This window comes from Colletotrichum fructicola, assembly GCF_000319635.2.
Source record: "Colletotrichum fructicola Nara gc5 chromosome Unknown KSG_Nara_v1_contig08, whole genome shotgun sequence".
Lineage (NCBI taxonomy): Eukaryota > Fungi > Ascomycota > Sordariomycetes > Glomerellales > Glomerellaceae > Colletotrichum > Colletotrichum fructicola.
The window spans coordinates 689,337-717,078 of NW_027094058.1; the positions used below are offsets into that span (position 1 = coordinate 689,337).

General features: G+C 53.0%; 3 protein-coding genes across 3 annotated transcripts; all 3 read left to right on the top strand.

The window, feature by feature from the left end:
- Window positions 1-12,168: 12,168 nt before the first annotated feature.
- Window positions 12,169-14,143, top strand: CGGC5_v013221 (Multifunctional cytochrome P450 monooxygenase; the record flags this gene model as incomplete). Its single annotated transcript, XM_032021598.1, has 7 exons — window positions 12,169-12,379; window positions 12,447-12,579; window positions 12,630-12,821; window positions 12,881-13,032; window positions 13,086-13,327; window positions 13,400-13,671; window positions 13,747-14,143. 7 exons carry the CDS (start codon window positions 12,169-12,171, stop codon window positions 14,141-14,143), a joined length of 1,599 nt encoding a protein of 532 aa, XP_031881410.1.
- A 1,821-nt stretch (window positions 14,144-15,964) lies between these two features.
- Window positions 15,965-16,481, top strand: CGGC5_v013222 (uncharacterized protein; the record flags this gene model as incomplete). The annotated part of the gene is made up of 3 exons (XM_032021599.1): window positions 15,965-16,171; window positions 16,258-16,378; window positions 16,441-16,481. The coding sequence occupies 3 exons, from the start codon at window positions 15,965-15,967 to the stop codon at window positions 16,479-16,481; spliced, it is 369 nt and encodes a 122-aa protein (XP_031881409.1).
- Window positions 16,482-24,299: 7,818 nt separating this feature from the next.
- Window positions 24,300-25,888, top strand: CGGC5_v013223 (Carboxylic acid transporter protein-like protein; the record flags this gene model as incomplete). Its single annotated transcript, XM_032021601.1, has 2 exons — window positions 24,300-24,853; window positions 24,904-25,888. 2 exons carry the CDS (start codon window positions 24,300-24,302, stop codon window positions 25,886-25,888), a joined length of 1,539 nt encoding a protein of 512 aa, XP_031881403.1.
- Between the last annotated feature and the right edge of the window lie 1,854 nt (window positions 25,889-27,742).

The following is a 27,742-nucleotide window of genomic DNA, read 5'->3' on the forward strand; positions in this document are numbered from 1 at the left end:
GGTCCAGTGCTTGCTTGTACGTGCTTGCGGGTAGAAGGTACGGCGCTCGTTCGTTCAGTGGACTTCGCGGCGGTAGCGGTTACGTGCAGCAGGAGTGATCATCGTGTGAAGGGAAAGAGAAATGGGATCGTGGGTGGTGGGAGGAGGATGTAGGTAGAGGTAGTTCGTGGGCAGGAGGCAAGGTAGATAGAGGTAGAGGTAGAGGGAGAGAGAGGGGAGGAGGGGATGATCAATGGAGACAGGACGGAGAAGCTGAGAAACAGACAGGCGGAAGGGGCGGAGAGATGGGACGTAATGAATGGCAAAAAGAAGAGGGAAGGGACGGGGAAGAAGCTAGACGATGGAGCAAGCAAGCAAGCTGGTGCAAATGCTCCAGCTCCAGCTCCAGTCGAGAATCACACAGACAACGGAGGGCCCAAGGCAAGATCCACGGGGACTGCTTGGTGTTTCTCGTCCCGAGTGAGTGCGTCGTCAAGGTGTGTGTCTATGTACCTGAGCTACATGGATGGATACTCTGTACAATTTTGGTAGAGACTTGGCGAGGTTGGACGGCATTCTTCTTATCACGCAAGAATCCGCATGGCTCCTGGTCGGGACCAGCTCAGTGCTGAAGCGTGTTCGATGAGCGACCTCGACCTCGACCATGGACCCCAGGTAGGGTAGCGGACGACTCCATCACGTCTTGTGGTGCCTAGTGGTGGTGATGATGGTAGTGGACTCCATCGAAAAACTCCATCGCCCACGCCCCCATGTCCACCACCCACGCCATTGCCCTGTCGCGCAAGGTCTCGTCCTGTCGTCGGCCTGCCTTGTCCGTCATGGGCGTGGCCAAGGAGGGGCGGGAGGGGAGACGGGCTTGGGTGACTAGGAGCGGCTGGCGGGTCCCAGAGGTCAGGAATCACAAAGTGTGAGGAAGAAAGGCGAAGGCAAGAGTGAAAAAAACACGAGGGTCCACAGCAGTCGTCAGAGAGAAGTGGAGCGAGTGAGCAAGTCGACGATGGTGGTTGAACTTTGCTGTGTATGTGTCTGGTTATCTGTGGTGTGGTGTGTATCTGGTATGGATGTCCATTTGTGTGTGCAGTGTGCATTGTTTGTGGCAGGAACAGATATTGAATAAAGATACCTGGGTACATCGGTACATCGGTACATAGATACATTTGCTGATTAAACAGCTTGGGACAAGAGGCAATGACTGGACTGGGCGGACAGAACAAGAGGCAATACCTGATGGAGGGAGGCAAGTGCTGGTGTATAAGGTTTTCCCTTGCCGCTAGAAGGAGGAAACAGTGGAACCAGCCGCAGAAACCCCTATCGACGACGCCTATCACGTTGGGAGACGCCTTCAAGCAGTGGACGGCTTGATTCACGGCGGTTTCCCTTGGCCTGGCAGTAGCCTGTGAGAGCACTGAAGTGGTTGCTGTCACGGCGAACGGCGCCCCTGCATCGACCAACTCTCTTCCGAAGTAAGGCACGTACCTTTCTTCCGGATGTACGTACCTTGCCTCTGTGCCTGTCTCAGCGCCTTCACAGGTTCACAGTTCTTTCCAATAGACACCCCTCCTCCTCTTCTTCCCACCAACATGCCATGCAATGCCATGCCATGCCGCCATCACCCATCCCGACTCCCGTCTGCCAAACACACGCACTGCACATTGGATTGATTGTCCACGGGCACTCACTCACCGTGACGGTTGACCCCCATGCCATCAGAACACCCTGCGCTGAGCCAAGCAGTAGCTCTGCTGAGCTGTCCGCGCTACGGTGCCCATCATTGCCATTTCTTGCCTGCGCTGCAGACCGTCACCCCCTACTCGCGCTGCCGTCTCGGCGTACACGTGCCTCGACCAAGACATGCGGTGGAATTCCATGTCGTGCGTTATCGCCCGTATCGAAGGTCGGTCTGCTGTTGGTGTTGGCGTCTGCCCTCACCTGAGGTGAACTAGCCCGACCTTCAGGCCACAGGACACAGAAGAGATGAGTAGGACGAAACAATACGAGATCGAGACCAAGAGAGATCGTGGCCTGAGCTGGCACTGCCAATCGCCGATACATCCAAGGTGAGGTGAACAAATCAATTACCTATTATTCTGACCTCAAGATAGCTCACCCAAGGTCCATCCGCAATGCGACACGAAGGGGTCCCCGACGACACAGCCGTCCGAGGCCCCGAGCTGAGAGCTCTCGCCTCTGTACTGCGTAGTATGCGCTCTTGAAGAAACCGCCGACCGGTAGCCAATGGCCGGCCCAAACACCATTACAAACACTCTTCGCCGCAACAGCAAGAAAAACTCGTCAAACCGCGCCCAGAGCTCCCTCCCACTTATTCCCAAACTACGGTAGCCCTGTCGGCGCAACAGAAAACTCTACCAAAGAGCCAAGCCAAATCCAAGCCAGTCCGTCCCAACTCTTCCAGACTCCCATGTTCGCGGTCGGTGTCCGTGGTTCCCTCAACAAACCGACCGCGCCGGCGGGATCTATCTGACTGCGCTATCCTACGCCGTTCACAGTGGCTCCCGCTGCTAGCTCAACCCGTCACCGGCGGAAAGGGGGGTGTGGTGTGTGGATGGCACGCTCTTTTGAGGCTAAAGCCGCCCAAAAGAGGGTGTGAAGCACCCGGTCGGCGGCTGCCCTACCTCAGATAGCAGATATTGACTGATACACTAGATGCCATCTCGCATGCAAATCGCTGTCCCGTAGGGCCGATTCAGATAACGACATGTTCGCCATCCGCTCCTTGGCTCATTCCTGTCGACAATTTTTCGCTGGATTTTTTCTCTTCGGTATCCCCCTGAGTTTTTCACACTTTACGCCACTCACGCATGAGGCTCAGTCATGGCCTTTTTGATCCTAATCACACATAATCGGCCATCGAAATTTGACCGCCATGTGTCATAGTATCATCCCGCCCGTCCCGTCTCACTCACCTCAGCGCACATCAGAACACCGCTGCAGAAATTCAGTCCCTCGCTCACAAAACAAACCCTCCAAATTGTCATCTGCTAATCGCATGCCCATCCCCTGCTAGCTTCAGGGCCCTTCAACCTCTCAATCAGGGCAGTCCCCTGGCCCATTCCTGCCCCTGCCAAATCCAAGGGCCCAGGGGGAGGGGGGTGCCCTGGTGGCGCAGCCGATCTGAGTCTCCCGGGCCCAACATCCGAACAACGGAACCTGGCGAGAGGGACCGCTGAAGCCTGCCCATTCCCTCCTTACACACCCTTTCTTCTCTCGCTCGCGCGTCTGAACCGCTGCTCCTGGTCGGGTCCCGAACCACCGGTGCGGCGGTAGCGAACAAGACAGCACAAATCTTGCCTTGCCTTGCTTCCCGCCTGCGACCTGCGACCTGCGACTTGCTGCGGCGGCGGGCGCGGCGCGATGGCGCTGCGAGACATGACGTAGCACCACCCACCCGTCTGTCCAGACACCCGCCAACCTGTTTTCACTTTCACCAGTCGCTGTCTCTGCGTCAGCGTCAACGCCCGAATCGAGCGTTTCGCGTAATCGGCTGTGACAGCGAAACACCGCCGTTCGGTTCTTCGGGGGCACTAAGCAATCGAGGCTCTGCACGACGTGTCTCACTGGACAACGACGTCGACGACGACACCGCTACAAACATGCTCAACGACGTAACACGACCCCCACTATCACATGAACGGGCGCGCTGTCAGAAACCAGGGAAATGGTGATCCGACATTGAGTTCACTCTCTTGATGAAAATCACATTCGCTGCTTCGCTACAATACGACCCCCCACCGTCTCTCCCTACCGGAAAGACACCCGGGAACCTACCGCCGCGTGTCATCCCGCCGTCCCTGATACGATCTTGACCGGACCACATTTCCATCATACCTTCACCCAAGAGAAAGAAACGCGTAACGCCCGTATTTCTCGTCCACGATGTTTCTATCCTGAGCGAGGCAGTGAACAACAGCGTCTTGTTCATCCCTATCCCCCCTATCCAAACATTGAGCTACCCGCTGGCACCCGTCCATGCGCCCGCCGGTCGGTGCGGTGCGGTGCACGCTGCGGCCGTGTCGGGGCCATCAATCAATGCCGCCACCAACGTCCTAAATTGCGCCCAATCTCATCCAAACGCCAACCATCAAAGTTCCGTCGCCCTCCCGTGCCGCCCGGGACACCGGAGCCGGACTCTTTTCTTTGAGAGTAGCAGGAGATTCTAACCAACCATCGACCTCAAAACCGTCACGGTTCTAACGGACTCATCTCGCACAAGCCCCCCAGGGATGTCCCCTCTCCTCAACCTCTTCCCAAAACAGTTTCGAACTACTCGCCGGTCTCAAAAAAGGGCAGTTCTAGAACGCTAGTCTTCCTGAGCCTCAACTGTTAAAGTGGTTCCCCTCATCGCGGTCCCCATCGTCTCCAAAAGTTTCTCCAAAACTCCGCGACCGCAGCCCGAGAAAGCTGATACAAAAAACCACCAACCCGGAGATACCAGTAAGATCCTTTACCCGCGTACCCGTGCCCAAGAGCGAAAGAGAGAAATCCACCGAGGAGTGGATTTATCGACCGTTCCAGCTGGATGTCTCGCTCATCCGTGTGATGGACAAAAAATATCACATCCTCCGGCGGCCGTGCCCCTCGTCCTCCCTTCAACCCCTCCCTCACCCCTCGGGTTGCCTAATTGGGAAGTCCCGAGTCTCAAACTCCATAATTTCTCCCTCTCACATCCATCTTTCAGGTCACGATAGACGCGGGAACGCGCAGCCTCCACCATCACAATGGAGATTCACCACTTTCTAGGCTTTCTAGCCCACCACTTTTTCGCCCCCGGGGCCCCAATTCCCATCCAGCCTTCTCTCTCTTCCTCCCCCTCTCCGCTTCGCTGAAGTGTCAAAACATCCATTAAGCTGCATTCGGTACGGAGAGCCGAAGAGGATGCATATCTGCGGTTGCAAGAGCCCTTACCACACAGGAAGGGGGTCCCTCTCTCGCTCTCAAGTGTGAAGAGGTGACACCACAAACGGATCCCAGAGGGCTTCCAACTGCCTCTTTCTCACATCGCAATTTGGGGAGGTGGGAAAACACTGAGATGACTCTTCTGCCTGTCCTCATGATCGTGAAGTTTTTCAAATTCCAACAAGAGCGGGATCCATCCAATATCAAAATTTCATACCGGCCATCCCGCCCCCAAGGACTCGCTGCGCTCGTTCCCGCTCGCGCGCTCCACCACGTTCAGCCAAAGGAGAAATGAACCACACACACACTCACGCACCCTTTATTTTTTTTAAGATAAACCCTGCGCAGCTGCCAATCTCAGCCCGGTCGTGATGTGCGCATGGGATGTCCAAACTTTCGACAGGGGCGGTTTGAGGACATGGAAGGGGTGGGTTAAAGCAAAAGAGCCGGGGCCTGCGACTTTTCCTTTTTCTTCCCCTGTTCGGCCAAATTCTCACATACCACTGTCATCGCAACAAGTAAGAGAGCCGCGACACAGATAATGGCAAAAAGAAGGAGGGTCCGCACAAAACCCGAATTCCAAAAATCTCTGGCAAGAAAACAAATAGCCAAAAATAAAAACAATGAGACTGTTTTTCTCATCTAATCGTCCAAAACATCCCAAATCTCATGCCGACCACAGTCCGTCGAAACAACGTCGGTATCGGGGCCACATTGCGTCCTCCTCTCCCGTGCCGGGGCGGCGCAGAAGCTTCCCACGGAAGTTGCAGCCGGTTCGAAGGACGGTCTAGAATTTACGCTGTCTGATTCACGTCCAATGTTTCTTGTTCATCCATTACGCTTTATTTTTTCTGCCCGACGTCTCGGGTTGGGATGGAGGGAGGTTGAACAAGCTTCATGCATGACGCGCGCCGCGGGAGCACAGTACGGTCTGCACGGACGGATATCTATCCTCTGTACCTTCTTTCTTCGTAAGATGCCAGATCCCTCGCGTGTTGCGTGTCCTGGTTTAAGCTTTCTTCCTGGTGCATTGGATGGCATGTCATTTTCATCAAGCCTGCGAATTGTGAAACGGGAAGCTGAGGCGGTTTTTTTCATGACGCATGCTGAGAGGCGTGAGATGTCACTACAGTAGCTAGCCGGAAGAATGTTTTGCTTGCCATTCTAGACGGTCCTTTTCTATCAAGAATACTGACTCGGCCCCTTTCTGACTTGGTTTCTCGCGTTTTGGAAAAACCTGACGGCGCGCCGTTCGATGCAGCGTTTGTCAGTAACACCATAACTTGTTCGTGTTCACATGTGAAAAAATCAAGATCAAACGCCTCCAACGCGCGTCGAGTTCGCATCGCGCATTTGCAGACCTAGCGTTTGATCAATGCCTACAACCTCACGCCGATATCAACTGCCCGTTTTGTCCGCTCGATACGTGATATCAGGCAAGTCGCTGCGTGCAACAGCTGAATCTAAATAATTCAGTCCAGGTCCAGGGAGAGAGGCTCACAAAAGGGTAGGTAGGTAGTGCACAGCTGCAAGCGCAAGGGTCCGGCGGTTATGCTTGTCCGTCATGACACGTGGGCGGGCTCAATCTGCCACCCCCTACCATACCATGCCCTGCACTCACCCCTAAATGCCCCCCCTCGGGCGATGGGACTTTGGGACCCCCACGCGGCCGGCCGCGGGATGTTGGCCGTGATGCCGGCGCGGTTTTGGGTGGCGGCTCCACTGGGCCTGATATCCAGAAACATTATGCTTTTTCTTTTTCAGGAATTCTTTTTTTTTCGAGGTCGGCTTAAAGGCCAGGGGGGTAGGTATGTGTGTGTGTGCCATGGCATCGTGAACTCTTATTCCATGGCGCTTCGTCGTAGAGAGCGGTTGCTGGGCTGCGGGCGAGGGGCTGTGTCATGGCAGGTTCCTCTCTCATTTCTTTTTGAATTTGTGCCCTGTTAAAAAACCCCTTGGTTGCCGGCCTGTTTCTCGCTGGGCATGTGTCTTGTCGGGCACACCGGTCAGTGTGGTGTGTTATCACGGGCGGTGTGCGCGTCCTGAGAATCGGACAGAGATGAAGCCATCGTGAGAATTTTCGTGGCCCCCTCTCCCGCTCCCCTACGAAACTCTCTTTGGTGACCGGGGCGGGGATGCAGAACCGAATGTGACAGGTCATGTTTTCCGGGTCTAGGGGGGAGGGAGGGAAGTCTTGTAGACGAGCAAAGTGTTTGATGAGCGACAGGCAAGAGCCGCAAGGGCAAGAAAGAACACGGACAACATCCATCGTGACGGTGACAGGGCCAGAGCGAGCGAGGAGCTCTTTGGGCCCCAATTTCCCATCGCAGCCCAACCTGACATGGTCCCCTTGCGCTGGCAGTCGGTAAGGCTTGGTTCACGATGACTCTCTCTCTTTCGAGCCCCCCGTGGCTGCAGCGGGCAGCAGGTGCTTTTTTTTTTTTTTTTTTTTTTTGCCGATAGGTGCCAGTGATGGAACGGGGCCTTTGCTGGCAGGCGGGTGTGTGATGGGTGACGGGTGCAGTGGATCTGGTCGGGGAATTTCCCTTCATTTCGGCGGCCCCATCGAAGCTTCTCCCGTGTGATCGGCGATGGGTTCTTGGGAAAGGAGGCGTCCGCGGGTGACATTGCTGTGGTGACCGGGAGAGAGGGTGATATGTTTCTAAATTTGTTTGGGAGGGAGGGAGGAAGCTACCTTTTTATTGATCTTCCCGGAAGTTGGCATCGTGAGCTTGGTTCTTACCAGATCGAAGATCACGAGTCCGGTTCGGTTGGCGTTGATCCAGATTCTGAGGTGACAATCATGAGAGGCTGTGTTCGGTGAGTCGGGAGATCGAGTGTATGTATGTAACCTTGTGATGGCGATGCTCAGTGGAAACGAAAGGAGGACTTGCGACGGCACTGGTACGCGGGGGATCTAAACGATAGAGATGTTCAGGAGAGTTAAGGATGGTGAGGTGATGATAGGCGGCATAGCCCCCTGGACCGTTATCAGTGCTTCTGTGGGAACTGTGCTGCTTCACGTGAACGATATGTCTAATAACGAAACTTCGCGTATTCTGCGTTTGTTAACTAAGCTGGTTACTCTGTACTAACAGCGTATTTTATTACATTCAGCTGGTGGTGTGGTACTACGCGACGAATGATGATGGAATATATAAGAGCAATATGCAAGCTTGAAAGCTTCGCAACGGCTTTTGAGTGTCGCAGCTCGCCAGCACTGGCATTCACCAATGATGATTCACCAAGTCAAATGATGTTGAGTGTGGTATTGCTAGCAAAGTGGGTTGAGATGTTGGTACTGGAGCCTTGAACGCCTGGTCTTTTCGCCTTTTAGTGGAAGGCGATGAGCGCCGAGATCATGGCCATCTAGACGGAGACAGTGATAGAATTTCACGCATCACGGATTTGATGGAGGGTCGGAAATATTCCAGGGCAGGCGTCCTGGAGGACGGATTGCATTCAAGTCATCAACGACACTGTATGATCTCGCGCATATTGCAATTGTAGGTATTTGAACTGCGCAGCACAAAACGACAACTATGTCCGAGGAAGTACTGGTACGAAATAGAGGGAATCTTGGCGATTTCTATGACTGATTGGGCCCTGAACCTCGCTGAGATGAATTTGTCTTTCGGTTCGTCGCTAGCATCATCTTCGCAAACTACAGGTATCTCTGTCAATTCTTGATGGTAGTTTCCTTACAGTACAGCTTGATGTTCATTGTCTCAATGTAATTATGATTTAGCTGCAGTGGTGCATAAGAATTTCGTTCTTGATAGGTATAACCAAGTTGACGATATTGAATTATTCAACACGCCTCATGGTGTCTCAATGTTCACAACGTCACCTTGCTGGCAGATTCTAGGAACCGGTCGTACCTTGCCTGTTTATCTTTGTAATATGGACATTTTGCTATTTCCTTAATGAACCAGCTTATCTACCTACACTCCATCTTTCTTGTTTTCTGAGTTGTGAGGCGATGGAATTGCTCCATGAGTTACCAAGGTCCTCACGCTATAAAACATTGTCTTGGGACTGGTCTGAAGTCGCATTGTGGAGTTAAATCCAAACAGGTACATGGCCACATATATCTAAGGCGAAAATCTCGATGCGGATGCTCCTCACAATGCTCCATTCTCTTTCCTCTACATCAGCCAAACCCACTGCTTCACCCTGTTATCGACTCGAACAACATCATTTGAATCATGAAGCAACTCGACGATACTGCACAGGCAGAGCCTTTGAACACCATCGACATCCAGCGCTCGCGACTCGTCAGACTCTCCACCGAGATACTGCTGGAAATCGCCAAATTCTTCGAATGGCACGACAAGTTTCTCTTTTCTCATACCTACAAACGCGCAAAGAAGGTGATCGGCATGGACATGAAGGACTGGGATAATCTTTTCGAATTGAAACGCCCTTCGAGGGTCATGAGCAAGGCTGCGAGAGTCTTTCTCGCTGGCCTCGCCTGGATAATGCCTCATTATTGGGTTTGCGAGTTTTGCGTGAAGCTTCACCATATTTCTAAAGCTTGCCCAACGTTTGAGTCTCAAGCTATGAAGTCTACGGATGTCCCCTCGAGATTGGAAACCTTACTGCAACCGGTTGCTTTGCCCATACATCATTCACGAATACAGATGGTGCTCAAACTCACAAGAATGAAAAATAACGGGGTTGCTGTCGACTGTCAACTACTCAGCAAGGTGTTGCAGAGCCACACGTTAGCCTCCCGATGTGAGTGGAAGGATGAACATCGCCGGTGTAATCGAGTGCAAGGAGTAATCGCCCCCAAAGTCATCAGAGGGACGTTCATCCTTTACGCCAGGGTGTAAACGACCAGATGCGCGCCAAGATCAGACCGAACAGGATTATGGCTCGGAGACGTTGACGGATATACATTGTGTAAACACATGACGTACACGCTCAGGGGGCTGGTGTTCCTCTCGTGGGGACGGTACTCCAACAGTAGCTCGTCGCCGCTGGGTTTCCATTATAACTTGATAACTGCTTTTGAAGAGAGGGGAACGCCAGTGAAGGGTTACTGCAAATACTGTCTCCTCGATTATACCCTTGTTGCCACCGCTGACAGTTTCATCGTGGAGTCATGGCAGAGCCTGGGGCGCTACGACCGGCCTCAAGATGCGCTGACGGACGAGCCGCTGGATCTCAAAGACCTGCCGCTGGAAGACCGCCCCTGGATGTTATTTCCAGGAAGAATGATCACGCCACGAAGTGGTGTGGCGTTGATGGGCGGCGAGCTTGTGTACCACCAGCCAGGCAGCGCACGGGACGCGTACATGAGTGGGTAATAACGGAAAGAGGCCGCCGTCAAGATTTGAGTCTGTTGCGACGTAAATGCAATTATATGAAGGTGTCATAGGTGAGTTCGGTAAAACATGGTTCATTATTAAGGATCGAGGAGTTATCTGCGATTACTTGCATATGTTAGTTAGCGGTGGGAGGTTTTCCTGCGACTTGTCAGGTAAGATACGCATATCGAGTATATAGGAGCTTCGCGGTCGAAGTTTGAGAGAAACAACTATCAAATACCGCATATGAATAGAGCGTTTCTCTTTGTTGCGTTTCGTGTGAAGATCTAAAGGGAGGCCTTTAAAGACCCGCACCCAGATCGTATCGTCGTCTGGGCTGTTAGTTGTAAGACAGTGACAAACACATATATACCAACGTCTGTCCTCTTTTATCAACCTGAGGTGGATCGCACATCGAAATTTATGCATCCGAATCTCATTGTGAGGAACGGGTGTGGTGTCAGGCAAGATCCAAGGGTATTTGGTCAAGCAATAACGTAACTCTGTACAAGTTGCTTTGAAGAGTCTTCGATTCACAAATTTGTCCATTCAGAATTTATCGAATGGAATAAAAGGAACTTCGTGCTAATTTAGTCATAGCAAAATGTCGTTGAAGCGCACAATAATTAAACCGGTTCTGGAAAGTCGAAATCAGGCTCTCATCATGGCGTCGTTCCGAAGACTGTGGGTCGCACGGGACCTGCAGCCGGGGACCTGATCTGAAGTGTTCATAGGCCAACTAAGTGAAATAATGCCGAAGTGCCTTTGATTGGTGGAAATGTTCAGATCTTGATGAAGGCACTCATCCAGTCCTACTTCGATCGAACATGAAAACATCTACTTGAGTTGATCTGGGTCCTGGCAACAAATTCGCAAGAATTCATCACGGTCCCAGTTGCACTATCAATACACTAATGACCCTAATTCCCCACTTTCTTCCCTGATATATGGGAGACTACTGACGAGAAGGAGACCTCCCAGACCCTCACAACCTTGCCACTTCGGAAGAGATGTGATTGCCAAACCTCCAAACCAATCCAGATTCCATGCTCCACTTCACTGTGATTGCTCATACATGCTGCGGTCTAATGCATTGTACTTGATTCAACAAATGCCTTACAGCTGCCAAGTCAGAGCCTTGTCCGAATAAGGATAAAATGCGGCACAACAACACTTCTAGCCAAGACAGGCAACCCGGGAATAAATGTCTCAGTTGACACATCCACACGCGTATCACATTGATCAACGCGGAATGAGGCTTCGTCAACAATTTTTCGCCGCCGTCAAGAGCCCAAGATTCCATATGCTATTCTGCCATTTTTTGCCGTCGATTGCGACTCGTTGGCTATTTGGGTAAAGGGTCGGACCGGTTGGTTGCATTGCATATCGCTCAACGGCCTTGTGTAACCGGACATAACGCAGTAAGCTGACGAACCGCGGACCGTTCCCGTTGTAATCCGCGTTCTTTGATTGGGCTTGAAGCGTTTCCAGAATATGAAAGGGTGCGAAGGCAGCGAATGAGCTGCATGTAGTTGCCGGGTTGGGCATATATTGGATGCGTGTGACAACTTTAGTCGTTCTTAACCCCTGACGAAATCAAGAGTGCATATTGCTTGCGCATGGAATTAGTGATGGCCCAGCCTCGTATGGAGGACTATGTGTTGTGCTGTGGTGACATTCGTGCCGATCACTCATGGCGTTCTTTCTTCGTTGGACTCGAGCCTCGTCTGCCGAGAAATGGTGCGTTGTTGATCGGTCTTGATACGTCCAGGAGCATCAGAGGGCTGACCCTATTGAGACCGTGAGGGGTTGAATGTTATCGGTATTCATCCCGCAGGTTGACCATATAACAGCGCATGGTCCGTGGACTGCGCCGTTGGTTGTCTTGAGTTTAGCAATCGAGCCTGCGCATGTACAATTTGGTGTTCAGCAATTGACCATGGCCGGGCTCTCGTCACTCGCCCTCGGCGTTGGAGCCGTCTTTTTCTTCTTCCTTCTCATCCGCAAAGTCTTGAAGGCAGGCAGAAACAGTCCTCATCCGCCTCTACCCCCCGGTCCCAAGGGGCTCCCAATCGTGGGAAACCTCTTGGACCTGCCCAAGCCTGGAGATTACGAGGCAAAGCATTGGATCAAACACAAAGACATCTACGGTCCGTCATGTTGCATTCGGCTTTCCCATAATCTTGACCAATGTCTGACTGATTTCACCTCACACAGGCCCCATCAGCTCGATTACAGTGCTTGGCCAAACGATGGTGATCGTCAATGATGCCAGCATTGCTTTGGACATGCTGGAAAAGCGGGCAGTGAAGAACTCGTCGAGACCACACTTGTTGTTCGGCGGTGAGATGTGAGCTGTGTCCTCACAAGTATGGCAACCGGACGCTAACACAGGCATAGAGTTGGCTGGGGACACAGTCTTGGGCTTGTTCGGTACGGCGATCGCTTTCGGAAACATCGCAAGAACATAGCCATGACCATTGGCTCCACCATGGCTGCGGCTCAGTACAAAGATCTACAGGAGGCGGAGGCTGGTCATTTCTTGCTACATATTTTGAACAACCCTCAGGGACTCTTTGGACACATTAGAAAGTAAGTCGCTCATCGGCGCTCACCTTAGTCTAGACTAGCATGCTAATGAGCCAAAAAAGGGAGGCTGCTTCGGTGGTCTTGAAGATGATCTACGGCTATAACGTGGACCAGTTCAAATCCGATCACCTTGTAGAAGCAATTGAAAAAGCGATGGATGGGTTTGGGCAGGCTTCTGTCCCTGGTACTTTCATGGTCGACATTTTCCCCTGGAGTGAGCAGATCAGACATGGTTGACAGACATAGGGCGTTGCTGACGGAGTCTAGTGCGGTATCTCCCGGAGTGGTTCCCTGGAACTGGATGGAAGCAGACTGCCAAGGAATGGCGCGAAGACCTGAGGGTCATCGTTGAAAAGCCATTTGCTTTCACCAAGCAACAGATGGCCTCCGGACGAGACACCTCGTCAATCACCTGCAACTTGCTTGGTGGCGATCACGATAAAAAACCAGAAGACGAGTACCTCACGAAATGGACGGCGCTTTCTCTCTACGCGGGGGGAGCCGACACTGTAAGCCCCCAAGTTTATGGCGTGCACGGCACTTGGTTGCTGGATACTAGGTCAAATGCTAATTCGTTGCAGACGGTCTCTACAGTTGCATGCTTCTTCCTTGCCATGTCGCTGTACCCTGAAGTGCAGCGAAAAGCTCAAGCTGAGATTGACCAGGTCGTTGGGCAAGACCGTTTGCCCACATTCTCTGATCGTCCCAATCTGCCATACATCGAGGCTCTCCTAATGGAGCTTCTTCGTTGGCAGCCCGTTGTACCCATGTCTATTCCTCATATGTCTTCAGAAGAGGACATCATCAACGGTTACTACATCCCCAAGGAATCAGTGATTCTGCCAAATATATGGTGAGTGCTCTTTGTAGACTTTTCTTCGAAGATCATTGAAAAGTCAGAAACTGATTGTCGAACCTCTGACAACAGGTATTTCACTCATGATCCCAAGTTGTACCATTCGCCTATGGAGTTCAAGCCTGAGCGCTTCATATCCACCGAGGGCAACACACCGGAGATGGATCCTAACAGATTTGCCTTTGGCTTCGGACGCCGCATCTGTCCTGGCCGTGTCCTTGCCGACAACGCCTTGTTCATCACAATTGTCCAGGCTCTTTCAGCATTGGAGATCAGCAAGGCTGTCATCGACGGCCAGGTCGTCGAGCCAAAGATTAGTCTCCTTGGTGGAATTGTCAGCCATCCGGAGCCCTTTGAGACATCCGTCAAGCCGCGCTCTGCGCATCATGAAGCGCTCATACGGGCGGTTGAGAAGACGTACCCATGGGAGAGAAGCGATCAAGGAATGTTGGAGAAGATGGAGGTTTGAAGGAGTCCACCTTTGCTTTTCTGTTCACACAGTGACCACGTGTCTCTTCCATGTCAGATGTCGCATTGCATACGTCAATAAGCACCTCATTTCAAGCACAGATACTAGAAACCCGTGAAACAAAAGGCACCCAAGCTTCTAATCCATGGATGAGACATGGCATCGTCATCTCCGTTGTGAACCAATACGGCCAGTCCATAGCACACTCATAGCGTCGGCGATGTGGTCAGCGTCAGGATGGATGTTACCGTTTCATCTTTCGTATCTGGTGAAAGCTCTTTGCCAGAACGAAACAGCTACCGACACCGAGCTTTTCGGACGGAGGTGGTCATTGAGACTGCAGTTTATGATAAGGTCTTTGGCTTTTTAAGAACTGTGCCAAATGTTTTCAATTGCTCAATTCCCTTACACTTGCTATCGCCATGGCACAGGTTTCTATGCAATTGAACTCAGGGGATGCGGATTGGAAGTGCAAGATTAGTGTAAGATTCAACTCAATGATATCCGCGCTACTGGGCGCTCCTCCAAACGAACGTTTCTTCTCGCAAGCTGCCTTATCCCAATGGGTTGTAAGTTGTTCCAATCCCCAGTCGAAATCTTGCCGCACCCAACCAGATAGCTGCGGCACCTCCGCTGAGACATGTTTGCGCGGCAGGGAAGTGAGTAATGTAGCCGGCTTTCTGAGTGATTGAATTCCTGCTGAAAGTCGAAACATGAAAGTAGGTGGATAATGAAGCTATCCGGATTTGAGAAGACTTTTACGCATGACCAGAAGTACCTTTGAGACACACGAAAAAGTGTTTTCCAAACTAATAGACCATGCAAATACAATTATAATTTCGATACAAACCCGTTTGCCTTTACTTGTTGTTTCCTACTAAGCCTAAGCTGCAGATGTTGTTCAGCCATAGGTTCGTGATAGTTTACCATCTGCGACTAGCGGCGAGAGACTACTTTTGACCCTCCAACGAGAGACACGGACTTCCTCTGCACAATACGCGTACATCGATGAAGACGACTAGCCCCAAACTCCTGTCCCGCCCCACCTGTCCCGGATCACCGGACACGGTTGACAAAAAGCTTATTATAGTTCGTCCATTTCCCTCAGATTCGCGGTGTATCACTATCAGCACGAGCCTGTCAAGTTTCATCTCGGCCAATCCGGAAAGAGATGGGTCAAGTCGGGCATTGCTCTCTCGCTGGCTTGGCCACAGTCTCTAACCTACTAGTCCGCCTCGTCCACTTCATATAGATGAACTGAGCAACTTTAACTTCTGAGTCAATCGGGACTGGAGATCTTATGATGCAACTTGATTGGTAAGGCTTTAAGTTGTTCTGGACAGTCGGACGAACAACCTATATGTGAATATCTCGCGTGGGGACCAAGTTCGTCTGCAAGACAAGGAAAAAAGAGCCTTGAATGTTTCATATGTTGAGCGGCTCTCTTTTGATTTTTGGCAGACTCATTTTCTTGGAATCGCAAATGGATTAGAAGTAATGGTTCCAGACTACTGATTTACGATGAGCGGGATCAAGCCGTCCGCAGGGGGAGCCAGGCCGCGACTCAGGAACTCGGCGACTAATTCACCTGTTGTCGGAACCTTAATTCTGGGATCCAGTGCTTCCAAATGACTCGGCCGGATCTTGTAGCTTCTGGGAGAACATATTTAGTTCCATGGCTCGCGAGCTGTGAAGCATGTTGTTTAATGATTGCACTCTCGTCGGTCTTATCAAGTTGACATTCACACACTCTCTCTTCGCCCACTTTTATTCTTTGTACATACCAAGACACTCATTAAATTTACCCAACCTTCATTCACCATGCGTATGCAAATTTCTCTCTCCTTGGTCGCAGCAGCTGCTGTCCAGCTCGTCGCCGCTGGTGACTTCTCAAAGACATGCAACAGCATGTCGTACTTCTCCACCACCCTTAGCGCAAAGTGCACAAACACCGACTACGAGCCCTACGATGAGGATACGGATATCGACCTGACGAGATGTCTCGCCAATGTTGGCGGCCAGGTTGTCGTAAGCTATTTCCCACGACCGAACGCAACCCTCTTGACAGTATCAATGATGCGGAAGTGACTGACAATGTGATTTGCAATCCGCAGTGCCGTCCCGGTAGCCCGTCCTTCAAGTTCTGCGACTGCGGTCTCGCCGGCGACAAGAAGACCTTGAACTGCCGTTGCACCGATTCCACCGGCACCAAGAAGGCATCTTCGTTGAATCTCGGTATGGTTTTACATGGGAGATTTCCCTTCCTGACACAACTGATAGCTTACACAATGATTCAGATACCTGTTTGAGCAACAGCAACGGTAGCCTGAGGTGTTAGATGTTCGATTAGTCGTTGGCGGAAATATGCACAAGGCTGTTCGGCTAAGACAAAACAGTGAACCCTGATTATCAAAGCGAATCAGTTATGCGCATTCATCTCCTAAATTCCGTATTGATGTGATGTTAATGTTTTCTATTCAATTCGATGTCACCCTTTGTGTGTTGAGCTCTCCTAGATTTTCGCGCGTCCCACGTTTGTTGTTTGGCTGAGCTTAGCTTTCAAGCGCCCAAAACTGCTTTTCGACACGCACTCTCGCTTCAGCAATGTCAGGATATGGAGTAGCAAATGCGTCGAGAGATTGAACGGCGCGCTCAGTAACTGTGATGTGACGTCCAGAACGGCCAGCACAAAAAGCCTTTAGTCTATCTACACGCAGAATTATAACGTGGCCATGATCGACTCCTGCTCATGTTCAACAGCAATATCTAAGGCTATTTGTCCCTTGCTATCAGTCAGTGCCAAGGTCTTCTGTGAGCCTTCACTTCTGTGAGCCTTCATCTCTTCCAAGATGGTAGTCTCATCTGAACGTTGTCGTGCTTCAATATGCGGTCCAGTTTGCTTGTCATGTTCGTGTGTTACAGTAAGCGAACATACTCGCTCTTTTCCCCTTGCAAGGATGTCAATGATCCGTATGTTGTTTCCCAACCGCTGGGATAAAAGAGAGGGGGGCGGTTGCTGTTTCTGTGTAGTGCATTAATATCGCTCCCGAAGTTCTCTTTGAGACAACGAAGAGTTGCAACTGTGCTATGCTCTATGGCCAAGTGGAAAGCACAAACTAGACCATCGTTATCTTCTGCAATTATTGGTAAGATAAGATCTCAGTACCTGCTAACCCGCGCTTCGCGGCCATACCAGCAGGCGACCTTCCGCGCGCCAACGATGGACCAGCCCAAAAGATCCTCAAAGTGGCAAGTCGGAGACGACTCTATTAGTATAAATCCATTACTCCCTGAGTCAACGTGTTCTCAGCCCTGTTAAAGGCGGGCGGATCAAGCCTGACTGGGTCGTAATCAGTTGACCGCAGCCACAGGCTTAGTCCAATCAAAATAGACGTAACATAGCGCATCGCAGAGGCAGAACCCTGAAGGTAATCATCTCGTTGTGCTTGAAGAATTCCAGGAAGATGTTCAGAACTTCCGGATCACATGCAGCCTGACGTTGCATGCAACATGAAGTATTGTCCAGTATCTAGAGCCCCTTCTCTTTAACCACGCGGTTTCTGAAGGAGACATGTGCAAATTGAGCAGCACCATTGCTATCGGAGCCTTCCGTCAGACTGAACGGTAAGACTTCTACGGGACCGCTCGACAATGCTCCAAGTCTCTTCAAGTTCGATCTCAACTATCAGATTGGGGAAGGTGTCTCTTCAAATGCATCCCTCAGTACACCTCAGTGAGCTGAGGACGTATTACACGATCAGAAGCAACCTAGCAGAGGCCACTGGTCCCAGAAGAGGCCTAAGAGGTTCTCACAGCTAGAAAGCCCCTTCTCAGCCAAAGGAGGGCTTATGATCAGAGCCGTTCCCAGCCAGACGATCTCTCATAGTCCATAAAATCAAAAGAGCCCTCACAGCTTTTAAAACTAGAAGGTAGTGGCAAACAGGCGGCACTTTTGCCCACCGAGGTACCCAGAGGGGTGCCGCAAGTTAGGGACACCGTTTAAGAGGGTCTGTTGAATTCACGCCCTCAAGGAAACAGCTCTGCTCGTTTCCCACACGACGAGAGAGCCAGTTACCTTGGGCTATTGATGTGCTCCGTCGGTCGCGTTGAGCCATTACGGAGACACATATATCAATCATATTCTCATGAATACAAGAGGAGCCGTGCTGGGCAATGAGTGATGCAAAATATGTGCATAGCAATCACAGGAGAGAACGAATTTGAGAGTTCGGCAGGGCCCTCGGACATCCAACCCGCTCGTCATAAGCACAGCCACAGTTGCCATCAACATCGTAAGATGCCAAGGAAAACTTCCGTGGCCAAGATCTAATAGTGCCTACTAATTTTCGTCCCGCGCTTGCCACATGAGGGATATTAGCTGGATGCTGGCCATGAGTGTGGAAGTCAGTTCACTACTGCGGTACCAGGCCAAAATAAAAACACAATGTCAGGTCTCTGCGGGCCAGGCAAACCAGGGCCGGTACATCGCTCACACAGCCATTCAGCAGTTAATCCAGAGCCTCGAGTGGGCCGCAAGTCCCCGCGATACCTGCTCCGCCAGTTTTACTTACCCATCATACCATAGTAGAACAAGGCTGGCGATGTATTGTGAGGGGTCAGAAAGGAGACGAAGGAGGCAATCTCCGTAGATCTCCGGATCTGGCCCAATGTAAGTGAAGACCCGAGCACTCCACACGGAGGATTTCGATCCATAGCCGCGCTGATGGCACCCCCGCGTTCATGATAACTATCATAACCGATGACATGTCTGGGCACTCCGGTAGAAGGAATCATGACCTGGCGTAATCTGGGGCACGAATATGATCCGGAATGGGTGACGGGCTCCGGGGGCAAGGCAGACCGACCGGCGGGCGTTCGGTGGGCGGGCGGCTGAAGAAGGTGGGCGCCGCTCGGGGTCAAGTCGACCGAACCTACCTTAGGTAGACAAACAAGCTCCCGAAGCGCGCAGACGGTGCGTAAGCCAAGTCCAAACTTCCCCTCGTTTCTCGCTGACGGCGCGACTCATGGGGCGCCTATTCTTTCTCGTAGCGCATGAGCTATTATCGTGAATGTTGCTGTCGGATCTGATGCCAAGCAGGAGGCAACCGTTTTGTCGCGATGTCGACGTGAGAAAGGAAGCCAAGGAAGGAGAAATATGGGTTCGGGGCCTTGGCGTTTCTTGTATTTGAGCTTCAGTTGCTGAGAAAGGCTGGGCAGAGTTGGGGGTCAGTGGGCGAGTATCCAGCGCTTGTAGATCTGATGCAAAGCTGATGCGATTACCCAGAATTCCAATTGTTTGCTGCTGCCATCTAATCTTAGCAACCGTCCTGGGATTTGAGACGGACCCTGAAAATATTTCGGAAACATTGAGAGAGTCCGAGTTGTTTTGTCGCATGCTATTCCCAGCGTTGCACGCAGCACGGACAGCGTATCACAGGCCAGCTGTTCTCCCATGCGCAACCCGGTTCGAAACAAGAGATAACGACCCTGGAGACTGCTAGAGTTGCGCCCTCGAAGGATACACGACAACGTCGCAAACGTACCTCTGTAGATGGCTAGCTCGATGGCCTGGCCAGAAGGCAATGCGGCATCACGAGCGTGTGGCCTTCTAGAAGCGCCTCATGGTCTAGCATGAATTCTAGCGGCCTTTTCGTTGGGATGACAGTGAGACAGCGACCGGGGCTTGCGGCCGGCTTGGGGCGGTCGGCTTGGAGGTGTGAACGCCATGTCTCGGTGGCTGGGAGTCGCTGATATGGCCCGATTGGCTGGGTGCCGCCGCATCTTATCACGACTGATGCAGTGTGGAAGGCAATTGTGAAGCCAGTGGCTGCTTACCAGCACGTGGGCGACATCCGGACCTGAGATGAGGCTCACCGCTGTTTAGTCTGAAGTTTTCGGTAGCATTTTGGTGATTTGCGAGTGGACGATCTGGACCTCGGAGTACATGTCCCATCTCGTGTTGATGATGCCTGAATTTGGTAAAATTCAGTAGGCCAAAGGCACGTCGAATGCTAGGGTCGTGCCCGCGGCAGCATGCCGGGCTTGCAAAGGATGCCAACTAGACGGCTGGAAGGGGATCTCGAAACAACCGGGAGATGCGCCTGCAGATGTTTTGGGCGGTCGAAGCAAGGGTCTCTCGTGTGTGGTGTTGAGTGGTGGGTGGTGGTGGAAGTGGGGTGATGCGACGGCGCTGGGAGGTGGACGGCAGCAGGGCCAGGCTGGTGGTGAGGCCGCGAAAAGGACCCGGTTTGGCGAGCAGGATGGACCCGTTCTTCTCCGCAGACTCCAGAGGAAGCAGATTCGGGGTTTGGGGTTGAAGAGGAGACGACGCGTTGGAGAGGCGGGGAGACGGAGATGGGAATGGGGAAACCGTGGAGGAAGATGCGGGCGAACGAGGCGATGTAGTAATGATGGGCGTCCGGTTGCAGAGGCGAGGCCAGGGTGAAGAGCTCGAGGAAAGCAAGTCGACGCGAGGCGAGATTGACGGTAGGCTGGCTGGATGGAGGGATGGTAGCAATTGTTGGTGAACCGTGAGTGGTTCCGTCACCTCGGAGAGACCAAGTGCCGGGCAAGTTGCATCTGCATCTGAGTATTACTGTACATTAGCCCATCAGTTCTAGACGAGAGAATTTGACAATTGGTCAGCTTCGAGGGACTTTTTCCGGTACAACTGACCAGATACCTAGCCATCAGCCATGGATGATGGAGGATCGCGTCTTGGCAAATGTCGAGACGTCGGCGGTGGTCTTCCAAGTGCGGTCAAGTCGAGGACGGGGAGTACGTGGATCGTAGCTTCCGGTAGCCACGCTGACCCAGCATGACTCAAATTCCAGTGGATGAACTGGGCCAGCGGTCCGTGGGACGGACGGGAAGAATGGCGAACGGGGGCTGCCTCGTGGACGCTGACGGGGAAGCGAATGAGTGACGGATGGCGTTTGGATGACAGCGGATTACGGTCCAGTTGGTGGTGGAGGAGAGTGGGCGTGGAGGGTCGCAAGAGTACGGGGAAGATGCGCCAGTGGCAGAAAAAGAACCGGAAGATGCCCGAGAGTCGAGGACGAAAAGTGGAGACGAGCCGGCTTCGGTGTTGCGCCCGACTGAGAAGGACCCACCGGTTGGCCGGACTTTCCTGCGTTTTCTCACAGTTCGCAGGTATTTTCCAGCGAGAAGGAACCCAGGGAAGGCAGCGAGCACCGTGACCTGGGGAAAGTGCAGCAGGTAGGGACGGTGCGACGGGCGCGAGACGGCGGTTGGCCAAACGGAGGAAAGCGCCACCAATGGAAGTGTCAGTGGGAGTGGGCCTGGGTTCCGACGGAAGGCAGACCAGCGCAGCGAGCTGCACCATTTTCCCATTCTTTTGGTGCCAATTGCGACTTCTTCCCAGCGAAATGCACGCACGGCCGTGTCTCACCTGACGAACTCGGGGCCCCAACCCGCCAGCAGGTCACTGGTATCCGTAAATGAGAGGAGACCTAAGGCAAGTGGAAGCTCTGGGGAATTGGGACTGGACTGGACTGGACCTGGACCTGGACCTGGACCTGGAACTGGGACCGTCTGCTGATGATCCATCGATAATCCATCCACTGACCATTGACATCTGCAACAGTGCGCGAATTTGATGCCCAAAGCAGCACCGTCATTGGCCAAGACCTGCCGACTCTCGCAGTGCTAGTGGCCCTCCACTACCAGAAGGCTACCACGACCGGCAGCCTAGCTGTTAGCATCAGGCCACAACCAGCGTTAAGCTTAATTCCCCGACATCCTCTGGCCCTCTCTGGTCCTTTCTTTTACGGTGGACACATGGAGCACTAGCGCCGACGACCCCGTTTACCCCGTGGAGGAGGAGGGGGATCGGCTGTCAAACTTGTCAAAGCAGTTCGTTTGATCTCGCGAACCGCTCGATTGGAAGCGCGCGAAACGACGCTGCCATTTTTCAGTAATGGTTTTTCAACTTCACGCGATGGCTCTCAATCGACGTCGACGTCGTTGAGAGTGCGGCGACTTTGCTCGCAGCGCCGAGCAGCTTGGCGTAACGGGATGGCTTGCCGAGAAAGATACAAGCACTTTCTTGGCAGAGTCGCTGTCCGTCGTGTCTTGGCCTACGTTGGAGGAAGACGCCATCCCTGCACTTTGCTGGCATTCGACGGTGCGCTACGGAGGATTCCTCGCCTTGGGAGGGAGAATGACCACTTGAGATGCCACCCACTGCAGCGCACACCTCACCTCCCTCAAGGCACTTGACTCGGCACGGGCAGACAAACGGAATGGACGATGGGGGCGGTAGGCACGAAGCAGCCGCTGCTCTTTCCATTTCACGCCCCTCGAGCTATCCTTCCAGAAGCTCAAAGGAAGGCACGGAAAGAGGAAGGAAGAGCAGGCGTGATCCCGTTTGGCTGCATCCAATGCCTTCCTTCTCATCTTGATCGTTCCTTCCCTCGTCAACGCAGGAAAGAGGCATGTACGTACCGACCCGTGCCTGCCCCTCCATCACCATTGCTCTTGCCATTTGCGCAATGGGCAATAACTGACTGACTGGTCGTCCCCTCCTTCCACCAACTGAAGGATTCGTCGTGATGCAACATGGCCCTCATTTTCCCTCCTCCTCATCCACCTCTCCATCCACCTCTCCACCGGCCAAACTGACCAGACCCAAAAACACAGACGGCCAAGACTTTCCCCTACGACTTTGTGCGGCGCAAACTTTTTTTTACGTTTCGACCCTCGGCATTGGCTTTTTCTTCTCCCCTGGCGTTTCTTTTCCACCTGGCCCTTATCTCCGTCGCCGCCACGCTACGCTGCTTTGGTCGCCGTCGCCGCGACCCCGTTGCTATTCTCAGCGTCCCAATCGCACCTCTTGGCCTCACCCAACCCCATCCGTTTCTTACACGACTCTTACGCTCGAGATACCATACCGCAACGCAATCCAACCCTCTCTCGACATCGCGATGGCGTCTTCTGTATCAAGACTTCCTACTCTGGGCCTATTCTAGGACGCATTGCCTGCCGCTCTGCACGCAGCCCGAAACCGCCGACGAAGACGGCCACGTGTGTTACCTTGTACACCCACGCTGTCATCATGTCTCTCGCCAACGCGGGTTGAGGCCCATCAACCAAAGAAATCGAAAGGAGGTTGCAGCAGATAGGGTGTTTGGACGGCGATTCCTAGTGGACTTTGCGCTGCGTTCGATCCCGTCTCGGCTGTCATCGCATCTCACCTTGCCGCAACGGGAGAAGAGTCAGTCATCCTGTGTTACTGCGAACACACACACACCCTAGTACAGCTGTGCAAAGTGCAAACAAACGACATGCTGCTAGGACCGTGGTTCGCACTTCAAGCACTTGGAGTGATCCGCTGGAATGAAGGCCGTCTCCCGCACGCGTGGCATGCCGTAGAGGTATTCTCTCGCGCGCTTCGTATGCAATATCCTGAGCCGGGACGCCACCGTCTCGTCAACCATCATGATCCCTAGCTCCAACACTACCGGCCTCCCTCCCCCTACCTCCCCTACCTCGTCCCCAGGACCCCTGTCGTGTACCTCCGTCTCCCTCGTGCTTCGACAACGCCAAGGCTTTAAGCTTGCACTAGCAGATGCATCTCGTTCTCCCACACACCTCCAACAGCATCCCCTCACATCCTCCCGGCGCTTCTCCTCACTCCTTTCCCCCGACCCCGCATCGTCAGCTCCGACCTCCCCACGCATCCACGAAAGACACTGTCTCCCCCATTGGCCAGCCTGTCTGCAGTACTATCACGCTGTACTGCACCGTTCCATCATGGGAGATGATCGCTCTCGAAACCGTGTTCGAGTCGGTGCCATCCCAGTCATCTTGACCCTCAACATTGGGCCTTCTTTGTCTTGTCCCTAGCTTTCCCCTCGAAACCTCTATCCACCATCCCCATGTCTGATGAACTCTTGGCACCGACTCAATGGATGGTCTGGTGATTCGTCGAGGCCCCCAGCCTTTCAAGCAGGGAGCCAGCGAGCATGCCTCAAAGTATATAGAACGATGGTCTGTCCCCCTCATCTCAACTTATTGAACTCAGTCAACAGTGCCACATCCTCCTCGTCTTTTCTTGTCTCTACAGTCTTCTCTTTCATCCTTCCACATACACAACAGAAAACACAGACTTGAGTAACAGCCAGACATATCAGCCATGTCCAACGCTGAGCCCGCCGACCCCGTCGCCAAGGGTGTCCTCGCTACGGCCAAGCAGTCCTGGAAGGATCTCTTCATCTGGAAGCAGCGCACCGTTGTCGTCGCTCCCGATGGCGAGACCACTACCGAATGGGTCAGCCCTGATCCCATCAAGAACCCCATCAGCTTGATGGCCCAGCTTAGCGCTCGCGACTGGCTGTTCTTCATCTGCGGTTTCTGCGCCTGGACGGCCGATGCCTTTGATTTCCACGCCCTCTCTATCCAGACCACCAAGCTGGCCAAGTACTACGACCGATCAAAGACGGACATCACCACCGCCATCACTCTTACCCTCCTCCTGCGATCCGTCGGCGCTGCCGCCTTCGGACTCGCTGGTGACAAGTGGGGTCGCAAGTGGCCCATGGTCATGAACATGATCATCCTCGGTGTTCTCCAGATCGCCACCATCTACAGCACAACCTTCCAGCAGTTCTTGGCAGTCCGCAGCTTGTTCGGTCTGTTCATGGGAGGTGTCTACGGAAACGCCATTGCTATGGCTCTTGAGCACTGCCCGTAAGTTGAACTTCCCTGATATCCCGAGCATCTCGCTAATAAGCTTGCAGTTCCAACGCTCGTGGTCTCATGTCTGGTATTCTCCAGCAGGGCTACTCCTTCGGCTACGTTCTCGCTGCCTGCGCCAACCTCGGCGTCGGTGGTGGCACCGACACCTGGAAGACCGTCTTCTGGATCGCCGCCGGTATCTCCATCGCCGTCGGTCTCGTTCGCGTCCTCTTCCCCGAGTCCCAACAATTCCTTGAGGCCAAGGCCGCGGGCAAGAAGGATGCCTCTCCTGGCGCCTTCTGGAGGGAGACCAAGAAGATGTTGGCCCAGGAGTGGAAGATGTGCGTCTACTGCATCATCCTCATGACCTGGTTCAACTACTACTCCCACACTTCTCAAGACTCTTACACCACATTCATGATTGCTCAGAAGGAGATGGCCAACGACGGTGCTTCCCGTGCCTCCATTCTCATGAAGGCTGGTGCTTGCGTCGGCGGTACCATCATCGGTTACCTGTCCCAGTTCTTCGGTCGTCGCCGCGCCATCATCGTCTCGGCTCTCATCTCCGCTTGCCTCATTCCCGCCTGGATTCTCCCCATTGGCGAGCGCAGCCTCAGCGCCAGCGGTTTCTTCATGCAGTTCTTCGTCCAGGGTGCCTGGGGTGTCATTCCCATCCACCTGAACGAGCTTTCTCCCCCTGCCTTCCGTTCTTCCTTCCCCGGTATCACCTACCAGCTCGGCAACATGATCTCGTCTCCTTCTGCGCAGATCGTCAACGCCATCGCTGAGAGCACCTTCGTCACCGCACCCTCCGGTGACAGGGTCGAGGCCTACGGTCCCGTCATGGGTATTGCCACGGCCATCATCGCCCTCGGCATTGTCTTCACCACCATGTTCGGTCCCGAGCGCCGCGGCCGCAGCTTCGAGCACGCCGTCGCCGTTGTCCAGGGCGAGTTCGAGGAGAAGAAGGTCATTGACGAGCACGACGAGGAGAAGGGCAGCATCCACGCTGACAACGTCGAGAACGTCCGCAAGGAGGAGGCTTAAGTGTCGCTGCCGGGATCGGCGACTGCAAAGCATGTCAAGATATATACAGCATATGATTTTTGGTTTTTTGGAAAACGGCAAGGGAAGGCGACAAGGCCTTCGCCGGCTGGATGCCGCACAATACCCCATGGAACAGCGCGATGAAGTCTGAATGATCTATTTGAACGAATATAAAATTGTTTTGATACCACACATTTTCCCATTTCGCACCTCGTGATTGACATAGCTGATGTTGCACAACGCTATTCGAACAAGCTTTCACTGGTCGCGCCGACGCCTTGCCCAGTGCTTGGCATGAAGCTTGGTGATGGTAGCACGAGCACTACAAAGTCTTGACTTTCGGGATCTTAGTCATCGGGCTTCTTGGTGTCTTGGTGGCTCGTCGCGATGCCCACTTTGCCCAGACCTTCAACGCTCTTCTCCACTAGATGCAGGCAACCCCAGTAACCGGCGGTCGGCTACTCGCCGCTGCTCGCCAACTGCGCACGACTCTCATCAACAGTCGGCTTCGCTCGTCTGTTCAACGAAATATTGGCCTTGGCATGCAAACGAAAAATTTTATGGTTTATTAGACCAATTATTTGCAATCATTGGACACTACCCACATCCCGAGGACGCCCTCTAGCCAAAGTTGACAATATCAAAATTGACCACGCCACGCCTACAGGGGTCATCGGTGTGGCGTTTTCCCATGGATCACGGGACATCAAAATTTGACGAGAACGCTTTTACGTAGACGTCGAATTACTCGTAGAAACATCCTATCGAAGCAAGTCATTGCCTCTAGGAGGTTCTACGGAGGGCTCATCGACAAAGAAGTCACACCACCAAAACTGAACACATTACCACTCCCGCGATAATCACCTTACTTTCCCCAGAATGGGGCGGCGTGGGGAATCTAAGATTATTCAATGTCAAAGTTCCGTTGCCCCGAGATCTCCAATCCGGGGAGGGTTTCTTTCATGTATGGAGAAAACCGCCCTGCATGCATTTCAGCAGGTTTTTCTCTCGATCCCAAGACCACGGATGGACCAGACGAGACGCGTCGAACGCGCGGGTCTCTCCCTCTTGAGATAATACTCGTACGATGGGCGGGACGTGTGATGGGGAACGGGAGGCCTGTTTAAGCGCCCAGGCTCAGGGCTGGCGTTGGCGTTCAAATGTTTTTTCAATGGGTCCGGCCAGGTCCACGTCCACGTCCGCCCCGCCGTCGCCGCCGTGCGGTCTTGCCCCGTATCCGTAATGCAAACCTGCGGGGGCGTTGACCCCCATTGAATCCAGACCGCGCGCAAAAAAAGTCCTGTGCTGTGGAGGGAGTGCGGAGGAGATGGGTGCGCGGGGAGAAGACCGCGCTCTTGGTATTTCATCGTGGGGTAAGCAGAAACCTGATGTGAAGAAGGGACGTTCGGACAGAGACCGAACCCGAGGGCTTGGCACTTGGCGATATTTTAATTTGTGGTTCTTGCTCCTCCTCCTCTCCCTCCAAGATTGTCTGTTTCTCATGTTGGCGAAATTTTTTCTTTGTTTACCTAGTTTGGATCTGGACGGCGCAGGGGAGGAGGTGTCGTGAGGAGATTTGGGGTTTGGTGTGGGCCGCGCAGCTGCGAGGAAGATGCCTTCCTTCACGGAATGTTATGAATTTCAGGGGTCTAGGGAGGAGAGAATTTGGAATGCGGCCTTGTGGTCTGTATACATGTTCTCCGAAGGCATCGTGGTCCTAGGTGACTATCAACAGATCTACCAATGGTTTGGGATCGAATGGTTACATTGGTAGCAGCCACGGTGCCGCTGAAGTCGACTTAACAGAGACCCAAAGTCATCTATCATATGGGCAAGTCTGTTCAGAATTGAGTA